Source organism: Hakea prostrata, chromosome 11 (genome assembly GCF_041222555.1).
Source record: "Hakea prostrata isolate BN-2017 chromosome 11, UWA_Hpros_2, whole genome shotgun sequence".
Lineage (NCBI taxonomy): Eukaryota > Viridiplantae > Streptophyta > Magnoliopsida > Proteales > Proteaceae > Hakea > Hakea prostrata.
The window spans coordinates 3,896,412-3,921,461 of NC_142610.1; the positions used below are offsets into that span (position 1 = coordinate 3,896,412).

A 25,050-nucleotide genomic window follows, 5' to 3' on the forward strand; every position below is an offset into this window, starting at 1 on the left:
AATTATTGTACTTTTACTACTGTATATGCACTAATGCAAGAAGTTGAAGAAACAATTGAATAAGTTCTCACCTCTCCATTAATTGTCCCCTGCATGACGGGATTTGGCACAAGCTTCTCCACCACGTCTTGCACCGCATTCATCAACCTTACATTAAGCCCCAGATCATTCTTGTAATGGTACTTTAGGTTGAGGTAGTAAGCTTGTATTGTAGAAATAAAAAATTTGGTCAGTGATTTGGTTGTTTACTTGTTTATAATTTATAAGTTTTAACTTATAACAAATTAACAATGTAAATTAAAGTATACAACAAAAACTTAAAGACTTAAAAATGACACACCAGCCAACTGCAAAGGATGCATCAAGTGCATCTCCCATCTATCATCAATGATCATCTCATAGGATTTGAAGGAGCCAAGGGCAGCAGCTCTAACCAACTCTTTCATTTGCTGGAGGGCAGCATATATGTGGGGCATTGTGGGCTTCTTCTCCGAATCCACCATCCTTAAAACAAACATAATAAGCTCTAAAATGCCCACAATCCTATTCAGCTGCCTCCAAAAGGAATCATTAGCAATGGTTTGTTGGACAACTACTGCACTAGGATGGCTAGATCCATGCCAATTAAACCACTCCTCACTTGCAGACAAGTGTTGTAGACCCACCACTTTCTTCTAGAAGCTTTTCAGAGCTAACATAGTTGGTGGCAAATCTAGTCAATCCAAGTCTGACTAGATCACCCTTACAGTGGTTCCTCATCATCTTCAGCACATAACCATGGTTATAAATAAAATTACTGACCCTTCTAGCCATGTCAACCACAACATTGATTGACTTTCTCTTCCCCAAGTCCTTCAACATAACATCAATCGAGTTGTTGCACATGGTATCCAAAAGAGGTGGGATTCTGCTGCTCTTCTTCTTCATCAACATTTCACCAAATTTCTTGAAGTTAACACCATCATCTGTGACAATTTGGACAACATGTTTGGCCCTACCTCGAGGACCACTTGCCTAAGAAGCTTGTAAAGGTAGTCAGCATCTTTGATTTTATCTGAGGCATCTACTGACTTAAAGAAGGATGTCTTTCCATTGCAGCTCAGCGTGAAATTAATGATGGATTGTCTAGTAAGACCAGTCCATCCATCAGCCATCACAATAACACCATATGTTGTCCATCTTTCCTTCAATGAACCAATGTATTCCTACACCTCATGCTTCACCTTTGGTATATATTTATTCATTACTTCCCAAGTTGTGGAGCCTTTAACCCCTACACCTGCCCTAACAACAGTTGATCATCCCCTGATAGTATGGTGTTTTGGCTACATTCGCTATAATGTTGTTGTAGAGCATGAATTTGCTAATCCTCAACCTAGCTTCCTCCTCCCTACTACCTTCTCTACCTCCAGCAAACATATATGGAATGCTTCTTTGATAGGTATTGTAATGCCTAAAGAGGGAGGGGTCTTGGTCAAATGTGGCATCATAATGTGCAGTCTTCCTCCTCCTTTCAGTCTTCTCACTTCCCTCACTTCCATAAAAATTATGTCTAGGTGGCACGGATGCCCTTGACCCTGAAGGGCCTGAACCACCTACTCCTCTTGTCTATTCATATTGCCTCACATTCTCAAAATGCAAGGACTATCTGCTAACTTCCATCACAACATTTATCCATCTCTACTCGGCCTGTGACTCAATACCCATATGCTTCCTCCTCTCCTCATCGTCATATGACTCCTCATCAACGTCAAAAGGTCTACACAACACTATATCCTCAAATACCCTTTGCTTTTGTGCCATCTCATCATTTCTTTGTCTCCCTCCCTTTAAAGTTGTTGCAATTGTTTTTTGCACTTTATAAGGAACATTGGGACACTTGGCAACATCTCTATAGCCATTAGTCAAGTGTTGCTTTAATCTGATTGAACCACCAGAATTCAAAGTCTTGAGGCAATACTTGCATTGGAATTTTTTCTCGTCAGCAGTCAGTGGATCCCCATGTTGCCAAGCTATGTCCTAAATCCCACTACCAGTGCCACAGCTCTCACTAGTTGTCATTTCAGCTACAAGTCTACAACACTCAAATACATATATGAATGTTCCCAAATAATCATTAGAGTAATTTTTAGATAATTAATAACATGTAAAAACAATTTATAAAACAACAAAACACACACTTTATCTAAGATAACATATATACAATGCTCAAGCAGACATGTTGAATTTTTAAAATAAACTACATAATATGAGCCTCATTTAAAATAAATAAATAAAAATATTATATATATATATATATATATATATATATATTAATAAAATATTATTTTCATTATTTAAATATAAAAATACAGCAAGCATGATAATCAAAATATGACTACATGGGGTTATGTATAGCCCTCTCAATGTAGTTTAACATAAGTGATAATCACATTCATTATCATGAGCATTTTTTTATATTTTATCATTTTAATTTTTTACATATTATATTTTTTTTAAATATGAAATTTTAAAAAATAAATTAATAGCAGAAAATTAAATTTGTTTCCATGAAAATGTAGATCGAAGCTAGTAGATCAACATATATTTATACTAGACTCACACACCCACTGTAGAACATTCTATTTGAAAAAATTCAAATTTGGGGGAAAAACTAACCTTTGTTGAAGATCTAGTTAAAATAAGCTTGAATGATGATTATCTAATGCTGTAGATGTGTTAAGGATATTTAGAAGTTGAAATAAAGTTGAATTCCCAAAATATTCTAGCCAAAAATCGATTTTTCGGCAAGATTGGAGAGTTGCAGCGAGAGAGAGGCGAGATCTGCCTCTCTTGCACGAGATAAACCCCCTAAAGCATGTGGTTGGACCCCTAATGGCAAGATCTTGTAAGATGGCAAGATCTCCCATCCCTCCCATCTCACCTCTTCTCTCGTCTCGCTGGGCTGATTTAGCAAGATATCTCGCAAGATCTCCCACCATGGTTGCATTTAAGTTTTTACCACAAAATTTGTATGTCATGTATTAAAATTATACTTACATTTTTCTAATTAACCAAAAAATATAATTTTCATTAGTTTAATATTTTTAGTGTTTGAATATGTTAAGGTATTAGTTTAATATCTTACACTTTTGAGTATGATTTACAAATTTCAACAGATAGAAGTGAGTAGTTTTTATATATTAAGCATCAGTTTACGTATTATGTATCATTGTAGATCTGACCCTGAATTCATGTCTCTTGAGAAGTCCAAAAATTCAAGAAAATTCAACAAAATAAAAAAGAGTGATATGAGAAGGGGAATAGGAATGTAGGCTACTAGATAGGCAGATTCCAGGATGTGTAGCCTTGTTGAATTCTTATCCCCACCCCCCCCCCCCAAAAAAAAAAAAAGGAAGAAGAAGAAGAAGCAAAAAGTAGCCATGTAGAACTAGAATACTCAACTCTTGGACCTTCTCCGAGAAAAGTTGACATAAACCAATAGTTGCAGCAGCAACACACACAAAATCACTCCAGGCTTGAAGGAAAAACAACTGCTTAATCATTTGTCATCTATTCCAATTGATGGGTTATATTTATAGCCTTACATAAGAAGTCCTACTGAAATTAGGACTAAGAAACTGACTTAAACTAGGAAAATATAAACTAAGTTACACCCTTAGAATTGAAATTAAGCATGAGAAAACGACTACTCTGCCTTAAAACTTGAGTTGGATAGAATTTATATAATTAGACCAATTAAAGTAATTAACTAACCTATTTCCGTACTTGGCCTAGACACTGACTTTTGGGTCCCACAGAACAGGCCCCTGACCACATCAACTTATTAAACAAAGGCCCAACACTTATAGCTATCAAACCTAAGTTGAGTTTAAAGGAAAATAGACCAATTTGACGCCGGATCTGCATCACTTGCGGCCTTGCCCGTTTGAGGTATAGTTCTTTGAGCTATTTTCTCGCTCCCCCACCCACCCCCCACCCCTTTTTCTGAAGATGTTGTAGCTCCTCTCTCTATCTAATTGAAAATTCAATTCGCCCAGGGGGGGGGGGGGAGGACTTGGTGAACCTTAGCAATTCCCATCATCATGCTTGTACATTATCATCAACATACACTTTAGCATTCCCAACATCTGCAACCACCTTAAATCTAACAGAGTAGGAAGAGAAGTTTCACATAAAAAGCAGACATGCCATTCAGCAAAAGACTATATTGCTGACCAAATGTAACAACAATCTTTGAAAAGTCCAGTAAGAAGTGATATCGTTCAAATTGGAGGACTAAAAGAGCAAGGGATAGGGCTGCAATTATTCAAGAAGAAGAGAACATAAATGGCTAAACGCTGGTGATATAGCTTTGACAAGAGTGGACTGGCTAAAAAGGATCCATGTTGCTGACCCCATTTTATTGGTATGATAGAGTTGAAGGGAGTTGAAGGGAGTTGAAAAGAGTTTAGGACCTTGACAACTCTTGCTACCCTATCCCAATGTAGTTGAGACATCAAGATGTCCAATCCACCATTTAGTAGGCATATAAATAAACAACATACAGAGCACATCATTTCAAATAGACCATGAACAGATTTGTAAATTTACATAAAAATAAAAATAAAAAGATTTGCATAACTAATGTTTCAAATCAGAAAACATCTCTCTGTGTAATTTCTTAATGAAGTTTTGAAGTAACTTCTTAATTTGATTAAACTACAAATTCACTTTTGAACATAAGTAGAACAATTATTTCATTGCAAGCCCATTGTCAGGACTTCCTCAATATAATAGATAAATAAATTCTTTGCCGCTAACTTGACAGATCTTCAGCACTAGCAGTCCTAAGTTCCTAACCAGATAAATGAGATGGTACGGTTTGTAAGATTAGCAGACGGTGCATAAAGTACATACCTTGTCAATTGATGATAAGAGTAAAGCAATAACTGTGCACATAAAATGGATCAAATTATAAAATACATCAACAACTCAGCAGGTGCCAACTAAAAGTGGTCAGGTTATCAAATTACAAGCGACTAACTTTAAATTCAAAGTACTCAGAAAATTTCATGATATCCTTCAGTACAACAGTGACTAGCACAATACGTTAAAATTTCTAGGTATATCCAATCAGAGTAAACCTTACTGGTAAAAATGCCACATGGCTCCTTGAAATCATCGTCCTTATGCAGGACTATTATATGATTTCCAACAGCTACAGCAACGTATTGACCACTGGGAGAGATAAATAAGGATAGATGCTTCTTCAGCTTTCTTGGACGCTTATATTCATTCCACTTCTCTTTAAACTGACTTACACCTTCATTTCATAAGCAATGGATTAGAGATTTCATATTTTGTCAACATAAAAAAATCAATTGAAACACTGGGCCAACCATATTTAGGTCAGTAGTTTACACCACAACATCACAAGAGATCCCAAGAAAATAGCAATAGGAGAGAAAGAAAAAAAAAACAAAAAAAAAAAAAAAGAAGAAGAAGAAGAAGAAGAAGAAGAGACAAAATAACTACTTAAATAAACTCTTAATAAGTCAATTACTGGAAGAAAAAAAATCTGCAAAAAGCTATAGTATTACCATTAAACAGATTTCAAAAAAAAACCATTATGAATTTTTATTGAAGGGAAGAAACATAAAAAAGCACCCATCATACCATACATGACAGCTTACTCAGCAAAAATGAAAACATACAAGCCAACCATAAGCCAACAAAAAACATAAAGCTAGACAAAAAAGAATTCACAAAAGCTGGTTAATGCTGGGAAATAAAAAGAAAAGGTGGATTCACCCTAAAATCAAAATAAGCAATTCCATAAAACTACTTATTTGCTGAAGGAGAAATAGTGGATTCACCCTGAATCAAATGCCAGTATTCTGCCCAATGTTCCATGTTGGACCAATCCTTGGGCCATAGGGCTAGTTATTTGGGCTGGAAGTACTGGGTCCCTAAAGCCCAGATCATGAAGGTATTTCGTAAGTATGGAATTCTGTTCCTTATGTCTGTTAAATGAAGATTACCATTGTTTCTCGAGGACTTTAATTGAAAGGCAGCACTACCTTTCAACATCCACAGCAGGTCATATATTTTGTGCGAGCCTATTTAATGTTAAGAAGATCTCCAACAGAAGCTGGCATATAGAATCTTCAAGGTGGAACCCACAAGCATGAACTGGACTTCTAAAGACATGCAAAGACAGAAAACCCTTTGGAGTCCTTATTTCATTTGTAGAGCTGATGATCAGTTTATACTCAAGCATATATTGATGTCCTTACTGTTACTAGTGTAAGGGCCAAAATCAATCAAGATCTGTAGCCAGAAGGCCCAGAACCAATTCTGGACAAAAATGGGACAAGTTAGGCTCATGGTTTGAGGTCTCACGAGATCTCATTCTTCTAAGACCTCGAGATAAGATCTCATGCGAATCGAGACGATCCCAAAAGAATACAAGATCTCGGACGAGATCTCAGATCGGACGAGATCTCATATCTCGCAAGATTTTGATTCAAAATAGTTTTTAAAAGTACCACACCTCGGTTGACATCTCAACGCAGCTTGACTTGTCTCAACAGACCTGCCTCTGCTGGTTTTGGTGTTTTGACCAGATTTTTCTCCAAAAAGTTGGTCAAGCACTATCTAGGTCTTTGAAGGTGAGATCCAAAAAGATACATAGTCACTATTATGGTATCTAGAGTGAACCCAGTGTCGACTCTCAAAGGCTTCAGCACGAGCAGACTCTGGAGGCAGTTTTTCTATGCAGCCTTACCCCAGCAATTCTTTCTGAGAGGCTGTTCCAGTACCTAGATTATGGTATCTAAATGAATTTAATTGAAGAGGTATTCATAAGCTCAAATCTCTTTGGAGCATATCTATTCAACAGAAGAAAAAAAAGTCATGCTGTTTTATTATGCCTTATCACAAGCCCATAGCATCCCTTGACTAGTTCTTCAATTTTCTCTGAACATATTTGCATAAACCATATTTTTTTCTTGCAACAATCGCCCTAGGATCTCTCCAAAGCCCCTTCCTAGTTAAAGGTCTATTCATTTTCCTAATCAACTCCCCTAGATCCATTACACTCATTTATGTTGGGCATAAGGACAATATTCATCTATAACTAAAACTTTTAAGCAACAGCACTAGGAGATAAATACAAGTACTAATCCACTAAAACTGCCACAAAATTACAGCAAAGAATATCCAAGGCAACTTAGGGGCTCCTATCTTAGCAGTGACATATATTTCAGTGCTGGTAAACAACATAAGCATATTCATCACTGGATGTGCGAACAGGAGTCAGCTGAAGAATCGCAAGTAGCTAAAAGCTTAAGCTGGCTGTAGATAGTGGATCAAGAAGACTCAGAAGCATAATACAACTCCCAATTAAAAACTAGGATCTGTGAAGGCTTAGACCCTAGTAGGTGATATCAGGAGCTCAAAGGAATGGACTGAAGATATAAGTTTCAGAAACTCATAAAACAGAACCATATGTGTAGAACTTGTACCATATGTCCATATCTAAAGTCAACAAAGAGAATGACGCTGAATGAACAGCAGAATCTTGATGAAATAGTTGAAGTTGCATATCATAAGCTCTCACTTGCATATTAGTTGGTTCATCATTGTAAGGGGGAAGGGGCACTGGAGTTCCTACAAGAAAGTTCAGAGACTAAGTTGCGTAGCCATGTTTCTACAAGCCAATGATATAAGAAATGGTATGTTTGGAGTCTTGTGTGATCAACATATTCCTTTAACACTCAAAGGAAAATTTTGTAGAACCACCATACAACCAGCTATGATGTATGGTGCAAAGTATTGGGCTGTCAAGAAGCATCATATGGATAAATTCAGTGTAACAGAGATGGGGATGAGCATTCTTCAAGCACTTATGTTTCGGACGATTACACTTTTCACCAAGGCACCAATGTCCGAACTTATATACGTAGAATTTCGATGTCCGAAGTAAAAGAAGCTTTAAGGAGGATGAAACTCGGCAAGACACAAGGTCCTAATGAAATCCCAATTGAAGTATGGAAGAGCTTAGGAACCCATGGACTAGTTTGGTTGACTAAGTTGTTTAATAAGATTATGAGCACAGGAAAAATGCCAGATGATTGGAGGAGAAGTGTTGTGGTTCCAATTTACAAAAATAAAGGAGATATTCAAAGTTGTAATAATTATAGGGGCATTAAATTGATGAGCCATACAATGAAATTATGGGAGAGAATAATTGAAACCCGTTTGAGACACTTAACTACAGTTACGGAGAACCAATTTGGGTTTATGCCGGGAAGATCTACAACGGAGGCTATTTACTTAATTAGGAGACTTATGGAAAGATATAGAGAATGTAGGAAAGATCTTCATATGGTATTTATTGACCTAGAAAAAGCTTATGATAGTCCCTAGAGCGTTAATTTGGCAAGTACTAGAGAAAAGAAGTGTTGCAAGTAAATATATAGATATAGTTAAGGATACGTATGATGGTTCGGTGACTAGTGTTTGAACAGTGGGGGGACAAAGTAATGAATTCCCGATAACAGTTGGGCTACATCAAGGGTCAACTTTAAGCCCATATCTATTTGCACTGGTAATGGATGAATTAACCAAAGACATTCAAGATGAGGTCCCCTGGTGTATGCTTTTTGCGGATGATATTGTGGTGATTGATGAGACCCAAGTGGGGATTAATACCAAATTAGAATCATGGAGAGTAGCTTTGGAATCAAAAGGCTTTAAACTTAGTAGATCGAAGATAGAATATTTAGTTTGTAACTTTAGTCATGATCGGGCAGATGATGAGGTAATGATATTTGACGATAAAGAGATTCCTCAGAGTGATTGTTTTAGGTACCTTGGGTCAATCATAAGTAAAAGAGGTGATTTAGAAAATGAGGTTTCCCAAATAATTAAAATAGGGTGGATGAAGTGGAGAGGTGCATCTGGGTTCTTATGTGATCGACGTATTCCATTAAAGCTTAAAGGAAAATTTATAGGACCGTTGTTCAACCAGCTATGATGTACGGTGCAGAGTGTTGGGCTGTTAAAAAGAATCATATAGATAAACTCAGTGTTGCAGAAATGAGGATGCTAAGATGGATGAGTGGCAAAACTAGGATGGATAAGATAAGAAACGATCATATTAGAGTTGGTCTAGGAGTTGCTCCCATAAGTGATAAGCTTAGAGAAAGTCGTTTAAGGTGGCACGGCCACGTTCAACAGAGACCTATAAATGCTCCTGTATGGAGAAGTGATATAATCCATATTGAAGGACCTAGAAGAGCTAGGGGTAAACCTAAGATAACCTTAAGAGAAGTGGTGAGAAATGATATGTATAGCTTAGGCCTTGTATCTAGCATGGCCTCGAACAGAACTGATTGGAGGGCAAGAATTCATGTAGCCGACCCCATTTAGTTGAGACAAGGCTTATTGTTGTTGTTGTTGTTGTTGTTGTTGTTGTTGTAGCAGAGATGGGGATGCTAAGATGGATGAGTGGCAAAACTAGGAAAGATAAGGTAAGGAATGATCATCATAGAGCTAGACTTGAAGTAACTTCAATAAATGATAAGCTGTGGAAAAGTCGATTGAGGTGGCACAACCACATTCGAAAGAAGCCTTTAAATGCCCCTATGTAGAGAGGCGATTAAATCCAACTCGAAGGAATTAGAATAACTAGGAGCAGACCTTAGATAACCTTACAGAAGAGGTGAGAAATGATATGCATAGCTTAGGTTTTGTATCTAGTATGGCCTCAAATAGAGCTGATTAAAAGGCAAGGATCCATGTAGCCAATCCCATTTACTTGGAAAAAGGCTGCTTCTTCTTATTGTTATTTAATGTCAAAAACAATGACAGTCCAACATGGTTGGCATGAAACTAAGGAAAACAGATTCCATAAGATTCAATTCAAATAAACATTAACCTTACATGAAGCATAAAACAGATTAGTTCATTACAGTAATGAGATGATCCAAGAATAAGACTTCATTTACCACCCAGGATGGAAAATGACACTTGCTATATGGCAATAACTAAGCTTAGCAGGAAAACCCAGAAAATAAATCCCATCAAATTCTGTAATATTCATAGCTTTGGGCGTAACAGTGGACAACTCCTCCAGTCTGACTTCTACAGTAAAGCTGGGATTATAATCAAAAGAGTTTGAGGGGAACATGAACAACTAAAAGCAAAGCCTAAATAGGCCATAAGCCAAAGCTTAGTAGAAAATCCAGAAAATAAATCGAATTAAAATCTATAATATTCATCGTTTCAGGCAATAATAGTGCGCAATTTCTCTAGTCTAGCTTCTACAATAAAGCTTGGTTGATACATAGAGAGCTTTGGGGAAAGAACAACTGAACAAAGGTACCTTTAGCATAAAGCAGCGATAAGAAACCTTCCCTAGCGCCGTCATCTATCTGTATTTCAAAACGTTATCAAATTGCCAAATTGTCTCATGTTAAGTGGTTCCCTTCAGATCGGAGAAAATTGAAACAAAATATGTGAAGCCCAGTACCTGCTGAGGAGGATAATTAGAAGAGAAAGGCCTGGACGCATGATAACGCGTCTGGAATATCACATCTCTGACGGTTTCCTCCATCAAGTGCCACTCTGTATTACTGCGTTTCCACTTCCCGAGATCTCAAAGCCACATTTGCTTAGAATTTGTGAATCAAACCTTCTCTTTGTCCCATGAAAAACACTTTCAATAACCAAAACCCAATTAGCATCTGTCTTAACAAAATTTTAATAACAAAAGGCTTGACTGATCGTCTCTCTACAGAAAACTAAAAACCAGTTCTTTTGAGAAGAGCTATCCCACCGTATTCCTCTGCACCTGGCTGTAGATGATCTCCTTCATTCTCCTACCGTCTCCACTGCCAATTTCAGAAGTGCTTCTGTCTGGAAAAAAATTCCAATGCGGTGCATAGCAGTGCATCACCATAAGCGGACACCTGTAAAATACCAAATAAACGATTGTGATTAAACTAGCATTTTTAGCGTGGAAAGCCACCAGTAAACCCATTTAATCTTGTATCCGCCCATTTCAAAAAATCCGTTTTGTCAAAATATTTCTTTAGGTTATGTTTGGTTTTGCAATTTCCTGGAATCGGCTTCAGAATCATGTTTTTAGGGAATCATGAATCTATGGAATTAGGTTCTGTAAAATCATATTCGTAAAAAAAATGCATATCAGACTATGAAGTTGAGGGAGTAAGATGTGAAGGGGAAAGAAAAGCGAGGGGAAGCAAGGCTATGTTTAAATCTTATGTACATTATTTTTATATAAGATCTCACTTAGACCTATAAAAGGACCGGATGGCTCGGATACACTAGTATCCGAATCCTAATAGCAAATCCGCTATCTGAATCCGGCAAAAATTTAGAAAAGGCATCCGAATTCGAATCTGAAACTTTATCGAATATCCGATAAAATATCCGATTATTGATTGATAATTGTCATTTTTTTACATTTTTTATTATAAATTTCTAATTTCCAATTACCGAATCCGATTACTGATATCCGAATGTTGGGGTAATTGTATTACAAATTCTTCAAACATACAAAAATGAAATTGCAATACAATTGAGAATGAAGATCTTTAGCAAATCTAAAGAGCTTGAAGTTGCAACCGAACGAACCACTGATCGATGAGGTTGAGTCACACCTTGATGCTGTCTTTAAGGTAATTGATGCACCCTACTACCAAGGGTTCTTCGCACCACCACCTCCAAGATAAAGCAACCTCCAACTAGAAGATAAGGTAGTTCTCCCTTCAAGGAGCCAAAAGCTAGAGCACAACACTTAGACAACTCAAGAAAGAAATGAACTTTGTAAAACAAATAATATGAGTGAGGAGTGTCTCAATTGCACACAGTATGCAAGGAAGGGTTGGGTTTATGTAGGCCCAAACCACACCTCCTCACAAGGGGAGAATCAATTCTTCACTAATGGAGAATCAATGATTTGTCCCTCCACTAATGTGAATAAACCCCCTTGACCTAACCTCCCCACTACTTGAGGAAATAACTCTCATATTCACTTCTTTGGAATGAATAGGCTTTAACCCATTCAAAGACCTTAACCCCACTCATGGTAATGGCCATGAATGGTCATGAAGTTGAAATGAGAAATGAATGTTAAAAGTTAGAATTTCAAGACCTTTAAGACCCATGACATTGACCAATGTCATGAAGAGTCTCATAACCAAGGTCATGAAGTGTCTCCTTTACACATGGTGCCTCATTACCACCTTTACCTCATGGGGCCCACACACAAACAAAACAATTAAATAAAAGAAATGCAAAAACTAATTTTGAAACTTAATATATAGATAATATAGATTTTAATAAAAAACCTAACACCGAATCCGATTATCATCTATTTTTACAGAAAATTTATTAAATACTTTACTCTATCCAGATATTATCCGATCCAATAAGCAATTATCCGAATCCGAATCTGGTTGCTTAGCGGACGGATATGGAAAATTTTCGGATACGATACCCTTAAACGAATACGAATGCAAATTTCGGAGGCGGATTTCGGCTATCCATTTACAGGTCTCACTTACTTATTAATATATTTTTGTGGTTAAGGATCTCACTTACCTAGCATGGTGCAAACCAAAAAGTATATTTTTAGAGTTAAGAATTGCACTTACCTAGCACAGTGCAAACCAAGCCTGAACCCTAGTGTGACCCAAAGATATATGACATAAAGTGTTATTAATTTACTATACATAAACACGACAATCAGTTCATTTATGTCCAATGTGGGACTAAAGTTTCTTTTATAAAAATCATAAGATAAAAGATATACTTAATATATATATATATATATATATATATATATATATATATATATCTTACGAATATGAACCATTTGATAGAAGTTTAACTTTAATCGAAACAATAAATATAAAAACTCAAGAAATGAAAATAGAAATCCAAAAACAAAAAGATATAAGTGATGAGATAGTAATCTTGAAACAACAAATCAGAAATAATTATGATAGTATACATCGATTAACTGCTCCAAGATATTTAGGACCACGCGGCCTTACCCTAGAAGAAAGAAAACTTCTAAAAGAATTTAGACAACAAAATTATGAATTATTCGAAGAAATTGGAATATTATTAAAACAATTTGAACAAATAATTAGAGTAAATGAAGAAAATGACAGTCTATTTGAAGATTATCATAATTCAGAAGAATATTACTAAATGGACCAAGAAAATAAAAATTATAAAAATGAACTAATAGTACTTAGACAAAATCAAGATTACATAAAAAGTGAATTAGAACAAATTATGTCTGTAACAAACCAATTAAAATTACAACAATTACCAACAAGTGAAGATATACATAAATTAATCTTTTTCTTTGAACAAGAGCAAAATAGACATATAAAGTATAAAGAAATATTTAATTTATTAAACGAAAGATGTGATAAAGTAAATATTAGGTGTGATCAAATAATGGAAAAATTAGAATATTTAGAAAAGATAATTAAACAAATAGGATATTAGGCTATGGAAGACAACCTTATATATTAACAAATTTTACAACAAGCCAAAGAATATCACCTAGAAACTGAAGGCTTATCAAAATATGACCCAGGACAACCCACTGATAAAATTCTCCTTAAACAAAATAATGTAATTATACTATCACATTTAAAACTCCTAAATAACTTAGAACAATTACACAAAGATTTACTTTTAGTACAAGATTTAATACCAAAGAAAACCACAGTAAATGATATATTATCTCAAATGGAAAATCTAAATATTAACAAGACAACATGAATAGATAGACTCAAACAACCAAAACCCCTAGCTAAATTTTACGTGCAAAAATCATGAGTAAAATGATAAGAAAATTTTCGAATAGACAACTAGTAGGACAGTCCTCCAAAACTTCAGAAAGCCCACAAGAAAATAAAATAACAGAAATTGTAGATATAAATGAAAATATAGAAATATTTAGGAATAATGCTTTAAATCTATTAAACCCTGAAACTTTATATAATACAGCAAACTTCCCAAGAGATACTGTATTTATAAGACACAAAAACGAAGAAATTGTAAGTTGTTTAGAAGGACAAACCATCAGATTACCAATGGTGGACAAAGAATTAAAAATATTATTAAAACCAAAGCATATTAAATTAATACACACTGGAATATTTGTAGTTGGAATAAAATCCCTTACTCGAAAACACTTAGGCACTAAAGCCCTGGTAACAATAAATGATTCTAGATGGAAAAACACAAATTCAATAATACAATTAATGGAAATAGATATGAACAATAATGTAGGATTAGTATTCTTCACCCCTGATATGTTAATTGATAAAGAAGCTTTTATAAATAATATACAGATAGGAATACAAACTAAAGGATATGAAGGATTTACAGGAAACAATCTTATCATTTGTACTGGATTTTTGGGAGCTGGAATACAAAATTCAACCACTAATTATAAAATAAATATAAAAGATATAGTAGAAAGTATGGCTAGTAAAGGAGTAAAAGCCATAACACCCCCTAAAATAGACTCTTTTGAATATGCAGGATTACCATGGAACATTTCTCAAATAGTGCAAAACGATACACAAATGACAACAACTCCATCTGAACACTCAATGTATCAAACCGCTAAAGGAGAGACATTAATAAAATTCACAAATTATACAACCCTAACCCAACCTAAGACAGACACTGATACTGAATCAATTAGTGATTAAACAAAACAAAATGGATATCAAAAATACCTTAAAAGAAATGCACCAATCAATCGATAAATTAACAAATAATATAGCAATAATTACCAAATTAGTAGAAGAACAATGTAAAAAGGATAAGTTAGAACAAGAAAATAAATTAAAAGCTATAGAAAACCAGAAAGAACTTGTTATAACACCCGATACAAATACTATCTATGAATCTGACATAGAATTCGAATCAGAAATATCAAATATTACTAATACCGAATATGTTATAGATCCAGAACGTGAGTATATACAAGAAATTATAGATAATATAAATAATGAATATATGGAACCACAAGAATCTAGAGCTAGTGCTTCAAATCAACCTCACAATACTCACATACGAGATACATCAATGAGTACTGAAGATGGATCATCTGGAATGAATCTACCTAGACCATCTGCACAACATAAAGATATATTTTGGTTACCGGGAAATACCAACAATTTTAATCATAATACACAATGGAAATCTGGAGGACAAAGATATCCTACCGATGAACCGATAATATTCCAGAATCATGAACAAGGAGCTATATTAAATATAACACATCATGATCCACAAAAATGGAATGCTGTTATAGCTATTTGGAAACAAAGAGTTACTAATGATATTTATAAAAATTTTAATGTAGAAAATTTAACAACAGAAGAATTATTTGCTAGATTAGAAACATATTTAGGTGACTCTGTTAAAGTGATATGGGAAAAATTTAAACAAGAATATCAACCCACATATCAATATTTAATAAATCTAGGAAATAATCCCTTCAATTTCTTAAATTATGTAGGACAATTAGTCACTGGAAAAGACCCAAATTTAGGAAACACCACAGAACAGGCTGATGCCTTAAAAACATTAGAACAAATGTCGTTAACAGATTACTCGATATATTAAACAATTTTGTAATGATTACATGTATCATGGAATAAAATCTGGATTATATTTTAATAAAGAAATAAGTGACAAACTATTCTTAAAATTACCTGGAATATTAGGACAACAAATACTCGAAGCTTGGAATAAATTTTTAAAAGACAATGCTGAGCATATAACTAAAGCAGATATGCACGGCCTCGGTATAAAAATACAATTTATAATGGAAACACTCAAAGCTAAATGTGCAGATCAATTAGCACAAAAACAATTAAAGGGTGATAATAGCTATTGCGATATAATGTATGTCCCACAACAATACAATAGAAATATACCATTCTATAGAAAACAAGCTAAACAAAATAGAAATTACCAGAATTCTAAATACAATACAAATTCCACTAAAAGCCAAAATAGCTATACTAGTAAACCTCGAAAAACAAATTCCAATTACTCTATCCGAAAATCTACAGCTCGAAAACCATTTTTATCTCAAGATAAACATGTTAGACGATATGACCCTAGAAGGACATATAAACAACAATTAAAGTGTTATACCTGCGGCAATACAGGACATTTTAGTAATAATTGTCCCAATTTACAAAATACATATACTCAAAATGCTTATTTAGTACAAAATACAAATCAAGCGTTATTAGAAATTGACAAAGATGTTTCTGATACAGAAAGCATTTATAGTATAATTACTATCCATGATAGGGAAGATATAGAACAAGAAGATCTTGAACAAAAACCAATAGAAGAATTATTCCACAACATCAATTTAAACCATATTTATTAAATGACAAGTTGTTCTCATAATTGGATAAACAACAAAGGCAACCTACAAATAGGATGTCTCTACTGTGGCTTTTGACCATCTTTACAAAACCGGTATCAATGTAACAAATGTTATAAAGAAGCATGTAACTCTTGCCTTACTGGCAAAACCTCTCCATTTTTACGCACACCCGAATATTCAAATATAACTCTTCTCTCACCTACCTCAACCCCAAACACACCAGTTATACAGGCTCCCACAGCCCCTTCTGATCTTCGATTAACACACATTGAATCAAATAATGCACAACTTCAAACTCGCGTTTCAGCCCTCGAATCTGATATCGTCTCTATTAAATCTGATATTCAAACCATGCACACAACTCTTCATACCTTAACCTCCCAGGTCCAATATATTACTGAATTATTACAATTAAAACAACATTCTCAATCACCGCCTACCGAGCTATACAACACTGAATATTCCACAAACTCTGACCCCGCTTCTTTTCCCACTTTCCAATGTTCACCTCAACCAACTTTACATACTCTTTTGGTCAAAATCAAACTAACAATTCTTTCCACTAACAAAGAGATATTTCTTATCGCCCATGTTGACACCGGCTGTACAAAAAACCTCCTTTCTTCCCATTTTATCTCTGAACATGATACTCAGCCCATATCTGACCCACAAACCACGATCAGTTATGGAATTGATAATATTCCCCACATATATACTCATCAACTCAAACCTTCCACAATTGCTTTTCGCAACCATTGTAAACAATATTCTCTTTCCTACCCCCTTGACACTGTTTATATCAAAACTGACATGCCCCCTTCTATCGATATGCTTTTAGGCCTAAATTTCCTTTTAAATCAAAATGCGGGTCTTCTAATCACCAAAGAGGCCCTTCTTCTCTTTGATGGTTCTACCCTTACACCCACGGTTTCTACCAATGAATATCGCGCGTCACGCCGTCGCATCACCCAATCAGAGTCGGCAACTTCGCGTGGTGGAATCATTAAGCTGACTTCCAAAACTCAAAAAACAAAACCCATTAACATTTCTTCAAACACATGCGCCTGTACACGAAATCAATGTGGATTACCTCCACTTCCATTACAATACAATGAACATATTGCAGAAACTTCTGAAAAAGGAACAATGAATGACTTCTGCATAATAGAACCTGAACATTTTGAACATCTAATCACAGGTAAATCTTTATATTATAGTCTTGACTCAAACAATGAAATCCAACAGATAATTAGAAATTTAGAAAAACTAGAAATCATAGCAAATGATAATCCACTTAAACATTGGAATGTTACAAAACCAATTTGTAAATTAGAAATAATTAATCCTGAAATGCGAATAGATACAGGACTGGCGAAATATACACCTAAAGATAATGAAGAATTTCTATTACACATGAAAGAATTATTAGAATATAAATTAATACAAAAATCAAATTCTCGACATTCTAGTGCAGCCTTCATTGTAAATAATCATGCTGAACAAATTAGAGGAAAAACCAGAATGGTAATAAATTATAAAAGATTAAATGATAACACACATGAAGATTCTTACAAAATACCTGAAAGAGATTATTTGCTAAGTCATATACAAGATTGTACAATTTTTAGCAAATTTGATTGTAAATTAGGTTTCCACCAAATAAAAATGCATAAAGACTCGATAGAATGGACAGCCTTTTCTACAACCTTAGGACATTTCAAGTGGTTAGTAATGCCCTTTGGATTAAAAAACGCTCCATCTGTCTTTCAAAGACGAATGGATGATATATTTTTAAAACATAAGAAATTTGCTATAGTCTATATAGATGATATTTTAGTCTATAGTAAAACACCTCAAGAACATATAAGTCATTTGAAAATAATATTTGCCGAATTTATGAATAATGGTATAATTATTTCAAAAAAGAAAATGGAAATTGGTAAACAATACATTAAATTCTTAGGAATGGAATTAGGCAATGGTACTATTAAGTTACAACCCCATATTGCCACAAAAATACATGACTTTCCTGATAAATTAACATCTATAACACAAATTCGATCATTTTTAGGCTTAGCTAATCAAGCTAGACCTTTTATACAAAACTTAGGAAAATATTTAGGACCGTTACACCATAAAACTTCATCGAATGGCGAACACAGATGGAATAATCAAGATATTCTTCTTGTACAAAAAATTAAAAATCTTTTCTTAAATATTCCCTCATTAAGATTACCTACAGATAAGGATTATCGAATAATAGAAACTGATGGTTGTGAAGCTAGCTGGGAGCCATTTTAAAAATTAAACCATCAGAACAACACCCTAAATCAACTGAAGAAATCAGTAGGTATAACTCAGGAAAGTTTAGTATAAAAACATTGACCTCTGTTGAATACGAAATTGAGGCCTTATTAAAAGGACTTGATTGTATGGAAATATTCTTAACAAATCGACCATTTACAATTAGAACAGACTGTGAAGCCATAGTCAAGGCATATAATAATTTAAATGAAAGGAAAATACAATATAGGAGATGGGTTCTTTTAAGAAACCATTTTTATAATAGAGGATATAAAATTACAATAGAACATATAAAAGGTGTAGATAACAAAACTGCTGATTTACTATCCAGGATACACCAAATTTTACAGGACCCTGGTTAACCACCTTTATTTTATGATTACACAGGAAGATGATATGATCCGAGATCTCATACAAAGGAGTAATACAACTCCAGAACAAAGCTCTACAGCTTCTCCTCTGATAACCCCTTCACAATTATTGAATAATACTTTCTCACCACAAACACGGCGTTTACCGGCCAGCATAATGGGAACAGTCGGTAATTCAAATACCAGTGCAGCTCGCACATTCCCTTCTTTCTCACCACACAGAATTCCCTCTCCCCCAGAAACTATAAACTTTGGAAAACATATTCTGTTCAAAAACTCTCACATGAAGTTTGAAAATAGCAATGGCTATATGATCAGTGATGAAGAACAAATATGTTTGGACAACATATGGTACAATGCAAACAAGTGCATCACTCAACATAAAGCTATCTCAGGATTAGCCAATGCCATACATGCTGCTGCTTTCCTATACGGACAATTGCGAACAAAGAAAGGCAAGGCGAAGTTCTACGTCGTCTACCAAGGACACAATACTGGCATTTTTCTTGATTGGGAAGATGTTGCAGAAGCTACAAAGGGTTATCCCACTCCTTTCTTCAAGGGATATGAGACCCTCGAACAAGCACAGATTTTTGCCAAGTCGATGATTGGCCCAACTTATTACGTAGATCCAAAATTACGTAATGCTCCTCCTCAACAACCTTCTTTCTCCAACATGGCTCAGAGGAACACAACTTGTATACAATGCGAGCCAATCAAGAACAAAAACCGGGAACTCTTGGATCAAGTAGCCAATTGTTCTATGAGGATAAGCAAGTTACAAATAGAAAATGCTACAAAAGAAAGACTAATTCAGCGATTAGAAGCTTCGAACAAAAGCCTCTTAGCTGAGCTACAACTTTACAAAGCACAAGATACTCCATCAGCAAACGAAGCTCAACAAGTTGAACAAGTATCACCAGGCTCTAGCCCACAATCACCAATGGAGGCCTTCAAAACAGAAATACTTGGAGAAATAGAAGCTCTCCTCCAACAAAAATTCACACAATACGGCGGAAGCTATCGTGGGCCCATAAACCCACAGGATGAACAAGAAAGAACATTGACCCCACAAGAAGACACTGAATATGAAATAGTACGACGAAGACATAACAAAGGAAAGTCTCCGTCAACATCACAAAATCTACTGGAAATGTAGATTGAACAAATGGGTGATTCCCTAACCATCCGTCTCACACCCAAATGACGTTAAACTTAGGGATGGTTTTTGTGGACCTTAACAAAACCACAAGGATTTTGGCCCAATCCATAAAGGACCACATGGTTCATAGGACAACCATGTAAAACTACATAATTGTCCTTAACCCTCGATCCGGGCTACAATAGGATCCATGCTAGTACCAAGCATGAAAAACATTGGGTAAACTAGGCCATGCTAGTATAAAACCGGCTAACCCTGAACACGGGTTACAAAACGTAGTGTTCATCACACTTTAGCATGCTAAGGATAAAAGTATGCCAGGCAAGAACCCTGTCTGTAAAATATGGGTTACACACCTGAACCAAACCAATGTGGAAAACAGTAGTTTTATACTACATGGAATGCCACGGGGTGGTTCTTGAAGAAATACCAAATCTACGGTCCCCAGCAGAAGTACAAAGCTGCATGCGTAGAGGGTGTTGCATGGGATCATTCTTTAATCATTAAAGTGACACCTCAGTGGACAATGTTGTAAATACCAAAAAGGGCTAAGGGTATTCTAGTACCCTGAAAAATGTACCTTCGTCCTTTTACTTCCATCTTTGTAGTAATTTGACAAGTGTAATAGTACATTACAACTTAGCTTAAAATGGTGACATGTGTATTTAGGAATAGGAGGCACCCTTTGCCTATAAATAGAAGTAGTTAGTGTGAGATAGAGAGAGGAAGGATAGCAAAAGGATGAAGGTGGAGGTGTGAAGTCTCTCTCTCTCTTCTTGGCTCTCTCTTGTATCAAGCTCTCTTGTAACATGCTTTTGAAGAAATAAAGAAAAGTTTACATAATGGTATGTTTGGATCTTTTCTTCTCTACTTAGTATTTAGTTAACACTTCGGGGATCCCGAAAGGGAACCCTAAGTGGTTAAGATTTAGCTCATCTTGTGCCTCTGTTTTTATTCTTTTTTCTATTAATTTCTTAGAGGAAGGATTTGAGGATGAAAGCCTACAGTCGTGCTTCTATCATCTCTCTTAGGCCCCTCTAAACTTTGACATCATGCATCATCATGCACTTTATATGTATATTTACTTCTTTCATTTCTTTCTTTAATTTCTTCGAGGAAGGATTTGGGATGAATAGCCTACAGTCGTGCTTCCTTCATCTCCTAGGCCCCTCGATAATTTTTCATGCATCTCATTAGACCACATAACCATAAATGGTCGGCTCTGCCGCTAAATTTGGTGAAAAGTGGTATGCATTTCATCTGTAAATTCCTACTCTTGTAAATTTTTGGTATTCATTTTTTTTAATCTTTCAAACAAGTTTTAATTACTGTTACAAGGATGAATCTGGCATAAATTCCTCCAAGTAAGACCAGTTTAATTTTAGAAAACTATTAAGATCCGATGTGCTAGTCCTAAATTCCAACATAAGTCCCGCTTCTTTGTGTGCGTCGGGGCAATTGGTTGTGGCTGGACATTAGCTCTGATAGACTTCTGAAAGCTAGGCATGGATGGTGCACCGAAGGATTCGGAGTAACTGCCTTTTAAAATTGTTGAAAAGATTAAATTTTATGTGTTTTACTCTATGTCTTCACTTACCTAATAAGGATTGAGATCGTTAGGAATTGTGTATCTTATAAGTCTGTTCTAGACCTCTTCTTCTTCTTCCAGTCTCTTGAACTTCTTCAAGCCAGACTCATGTTAAGGACTGATAGGAACGAAACCTGGTTTCATAATTTCTAATAGGTCCTGCCAAGGGGAAACCTTTGGACTGCAGAAATACACCAGCTAGCATATGCTATGTGGAGTGTAACACTATAAGTGGTCCTTCCAGGAAGAGTTTCGACTATTCAGTTACAAAGTCTGTGACTTGGTTGTATTCTTGGTGACGGGACAGGAAGGTTGGTAATTTGGACAGCCGGATCACAAAAGCCCTGACCTTCAAAATATCTTGAGGGTTAAAAAAAATAAAAAAAAAAAAAAAATCACGTGATCAAAGGTGAGGAGATTAAACGATTTGTTCGCTCCCGCCCGTGTGTGGCTCTTGCATACGCGCTATGTCACCCACGCACTCTTGATGGTATAATACATGTTATAAATAATATTTATTTATAGATGTCCATTACTCCTAAAGAGATCATAAGAAAATATATAACTTCCAAATAAAGATCTCAACCATTTTAGCGTGCAATCTTGACAATCCGCATTCCCATATTAACCGAAGATCTTAACAATCCGTCATTCCATATCAAGATCATCTTATAGTGTGTGTGAGTCGTATATTGTATTTTTTTATAGACTATGATATTTCCATATCAGATAAAATGTTAGTTCCATTATAAATATGTAATGAATAACTCAATAAAAGAGTTGAACTCATCTTGTCCTAATTATTCTTATATTGAATATATTTCTTTATTTTATAACACATTATCAGCACAACTTCGCTCAAAGTATTGTGTTTTGAGAAGAAAAAAACGATAGACTATGTATCACTATGTTTTCTATTCCAAGATGAAAAGGACGATCGATCTTCCCACACATTTTTGTGAACAATGGAGTTTGCCTTGCATCTTGGAGTGTAAGTGCATTATGATTAAAGTATGTGATTTATTGAATCTTATAATCAACAAATGATGAGATATTAAATCATTCAGTTTTATTGATATAATATGATTTCTTTGACAGTTTTATCAATATATAAACATGTTAAAAAAAATTAAAATATTATAATACTTGCATGAATCTTTCTTTTTTTTTTTTTTTTTTTTCTAAGTAATTTGGTGATTGTCATTTTTTTTTTTTTGTGATTTAAAATTTTATTGATAATATATTTAGAAATTTTATTTTTATGATAAATTGAAAATATATGAATCTTCAATATGATAATAGAAAATTCATTAAACATGACCTATGATTTAAGGTTTCAATTTTTAAATTTTTATGTAGCAAGTAATGGCTTGTTATTATCCTTTCTTCTATTTTCTTTTATGTTTCTAGACACTTGAGTTGATTATTACGTTAAGTTTCATAATGATTATTAGTTGTGTAAATGTGTGCATTTTTTGACAAATAATTTATATATTTGTTTTATTATTTATTGATTCCATTCTATTGGATATGTAGTAGTATGATATTCAGTATTTATTGGTATGGAATCTATATTATTTATAAGCGTAATCATATAAAATTATAATGTTGTATTAATTATAGTAACATATGTAGTCATGCAACACTTTGGGTTGCTTTGACAATTGTGGTTTATCATTAACCAATTTCACATGATGGTTTTATTTATTGTATATTGTGATTGCGAATTTTGTACTACAAATGTTGTTGGATGCACCTGAAGTTGCAAAATTTAAAACTATAAATGAATACAATTTTATAGTTTTTTAAATTAATTATCTATTGAAATTATGTGGGGAAAATATTATTGATGAAGACTTGCCAACAAATTTTCAAACTTCAAATGTATTGTTACAATAACAATATTGTAAAAAGAGTTTTAAGAAATACTCTGAATGATATTATGTATATTTGTAGATGAGTAAAATAATAGACTATTAATGAAAAATCATTAAGTTCATTCTATTGGTTCTGCTCCACTCCTTAAAGTGAATACATCAATTCATGATATGCTTGAAGGAATACAAAATTATAATTATGGTCATGACTGTAGAAGTGGACAAGGAAAAAGACGGAATAATTACCATCATTATATATAAATAAATAAAAAAAATAAGGATTCTCAATGTAACTCTACAAGGAGTAAAGATAATATATGTCATCGATGTAGTATGAAATGTTATATATTGGGCACGTATTTGTTATATTCCACAATATTTTGTTAAGTTTTGTCAAGCTTCAATTAAAGGAATGAATATAATGTAGAGATGAATATAGCTTTTCAAAATAATAACATTGAAGCAAATTTTGCTCATAATGCGAATGATTTTGATGGTCTCATAAATACTACACATTTAGATGTTGCAGACTCCTTTGAAAATATATTATTGGAGTTCAAATAAAAATAAAATTGATATTATGCTAGTTTGTAATTATTTTCTCCACTAATCTCATCTCATATGTTAGTTTATCTTAAATTTAATCTTTTTTCTTTATAAGTTTTTTATTATTGACTTTCTATATATCTTTTGATATATTTTGTTTCATTTTGATGAAGAATTTAAATACTTTTTAATGTGCTACAATGCATATTATATTGAGAGAAAAAAATTCTCTTATTTAATGTTGTGAGAATCAATGTTCATACAATAATTGGTAATATAACATTAGTTGAGGGCTCCGGAAGAGTTGATCTATTATTATTAGGGAAATCAAATTGACTATAAATAATGCATTATTTTGTAATAAGTCTAAAAAAAAACTTATTAAGTTTCAAAGCTATTTGTCAAAATGATTATCAGATTGAGAATACAAATAATGGCAAAAGTGAATATCTACACATTACTACAAAAGTGTTAAATATTTTCTCCTAATTTATACTACACAAATATTCGCATAGTTGAAACACATGCTTGAGTAAATTAAAAGAAAATTGATTCCGATAGTTTAATTATTTGGCATGACCGGTTGGACCATCTTGGATCAAGTATGATACGAAAATTATTGAAAATTCATTTGTCATTTATTAAAGAACCAAAAGATTTTTCAATTAAGTGAATTTTTTTATGTTGGTTGTTCTCAAGGGAAATTATTATTAGATATTCACCAGCTAAAGTTGAAATTGAAC

At 34.2% G+C, this 25,050-nt stretch overlaps 1 protein-coding gene across 3 annotated transcripts in view; it reads right to left on the reverse strand.

Moving 5' to 3' along the window:
- Positions 1-10,953, reverse strand: part of LOC148999634 (neuroblastoma-amplified sequence protein) — a 36,887-nt gene extending 25,934 nt beyond the window's left edge. The window contains exons 1-4 of one of the 3 annotated variants that reach the window (XM_089141066.1): positions 10,826-10,953; positions 10,520-10,705; positions 10,373-10,421; positions 5,132-5,305 (exon numbers count right to left, since the gene is read on the reverse strand). In XM_089141066.1, the coding sequence (XP_088997192.1) occupies positions 5,132-5,305; positions 10,373-10,421; positions 10,520-10,603 (307 nt within the window). In that variant the 5' untranslated portion in view covers positions 10,604-10,705; positions 10,826-10,953. Of the gene's footprint in view, positions 1-5,131; positions 5,306-10,372; positions 10,422-10,519 lie in introns of all 3 variants that reach the window. The other 2 variants (XM_089141064.1, XM_089141067.1) reach the window with 2 other exon arrangements.
- Positions 10,954-25,050: the final 14,097 nt, after the last annotated feature.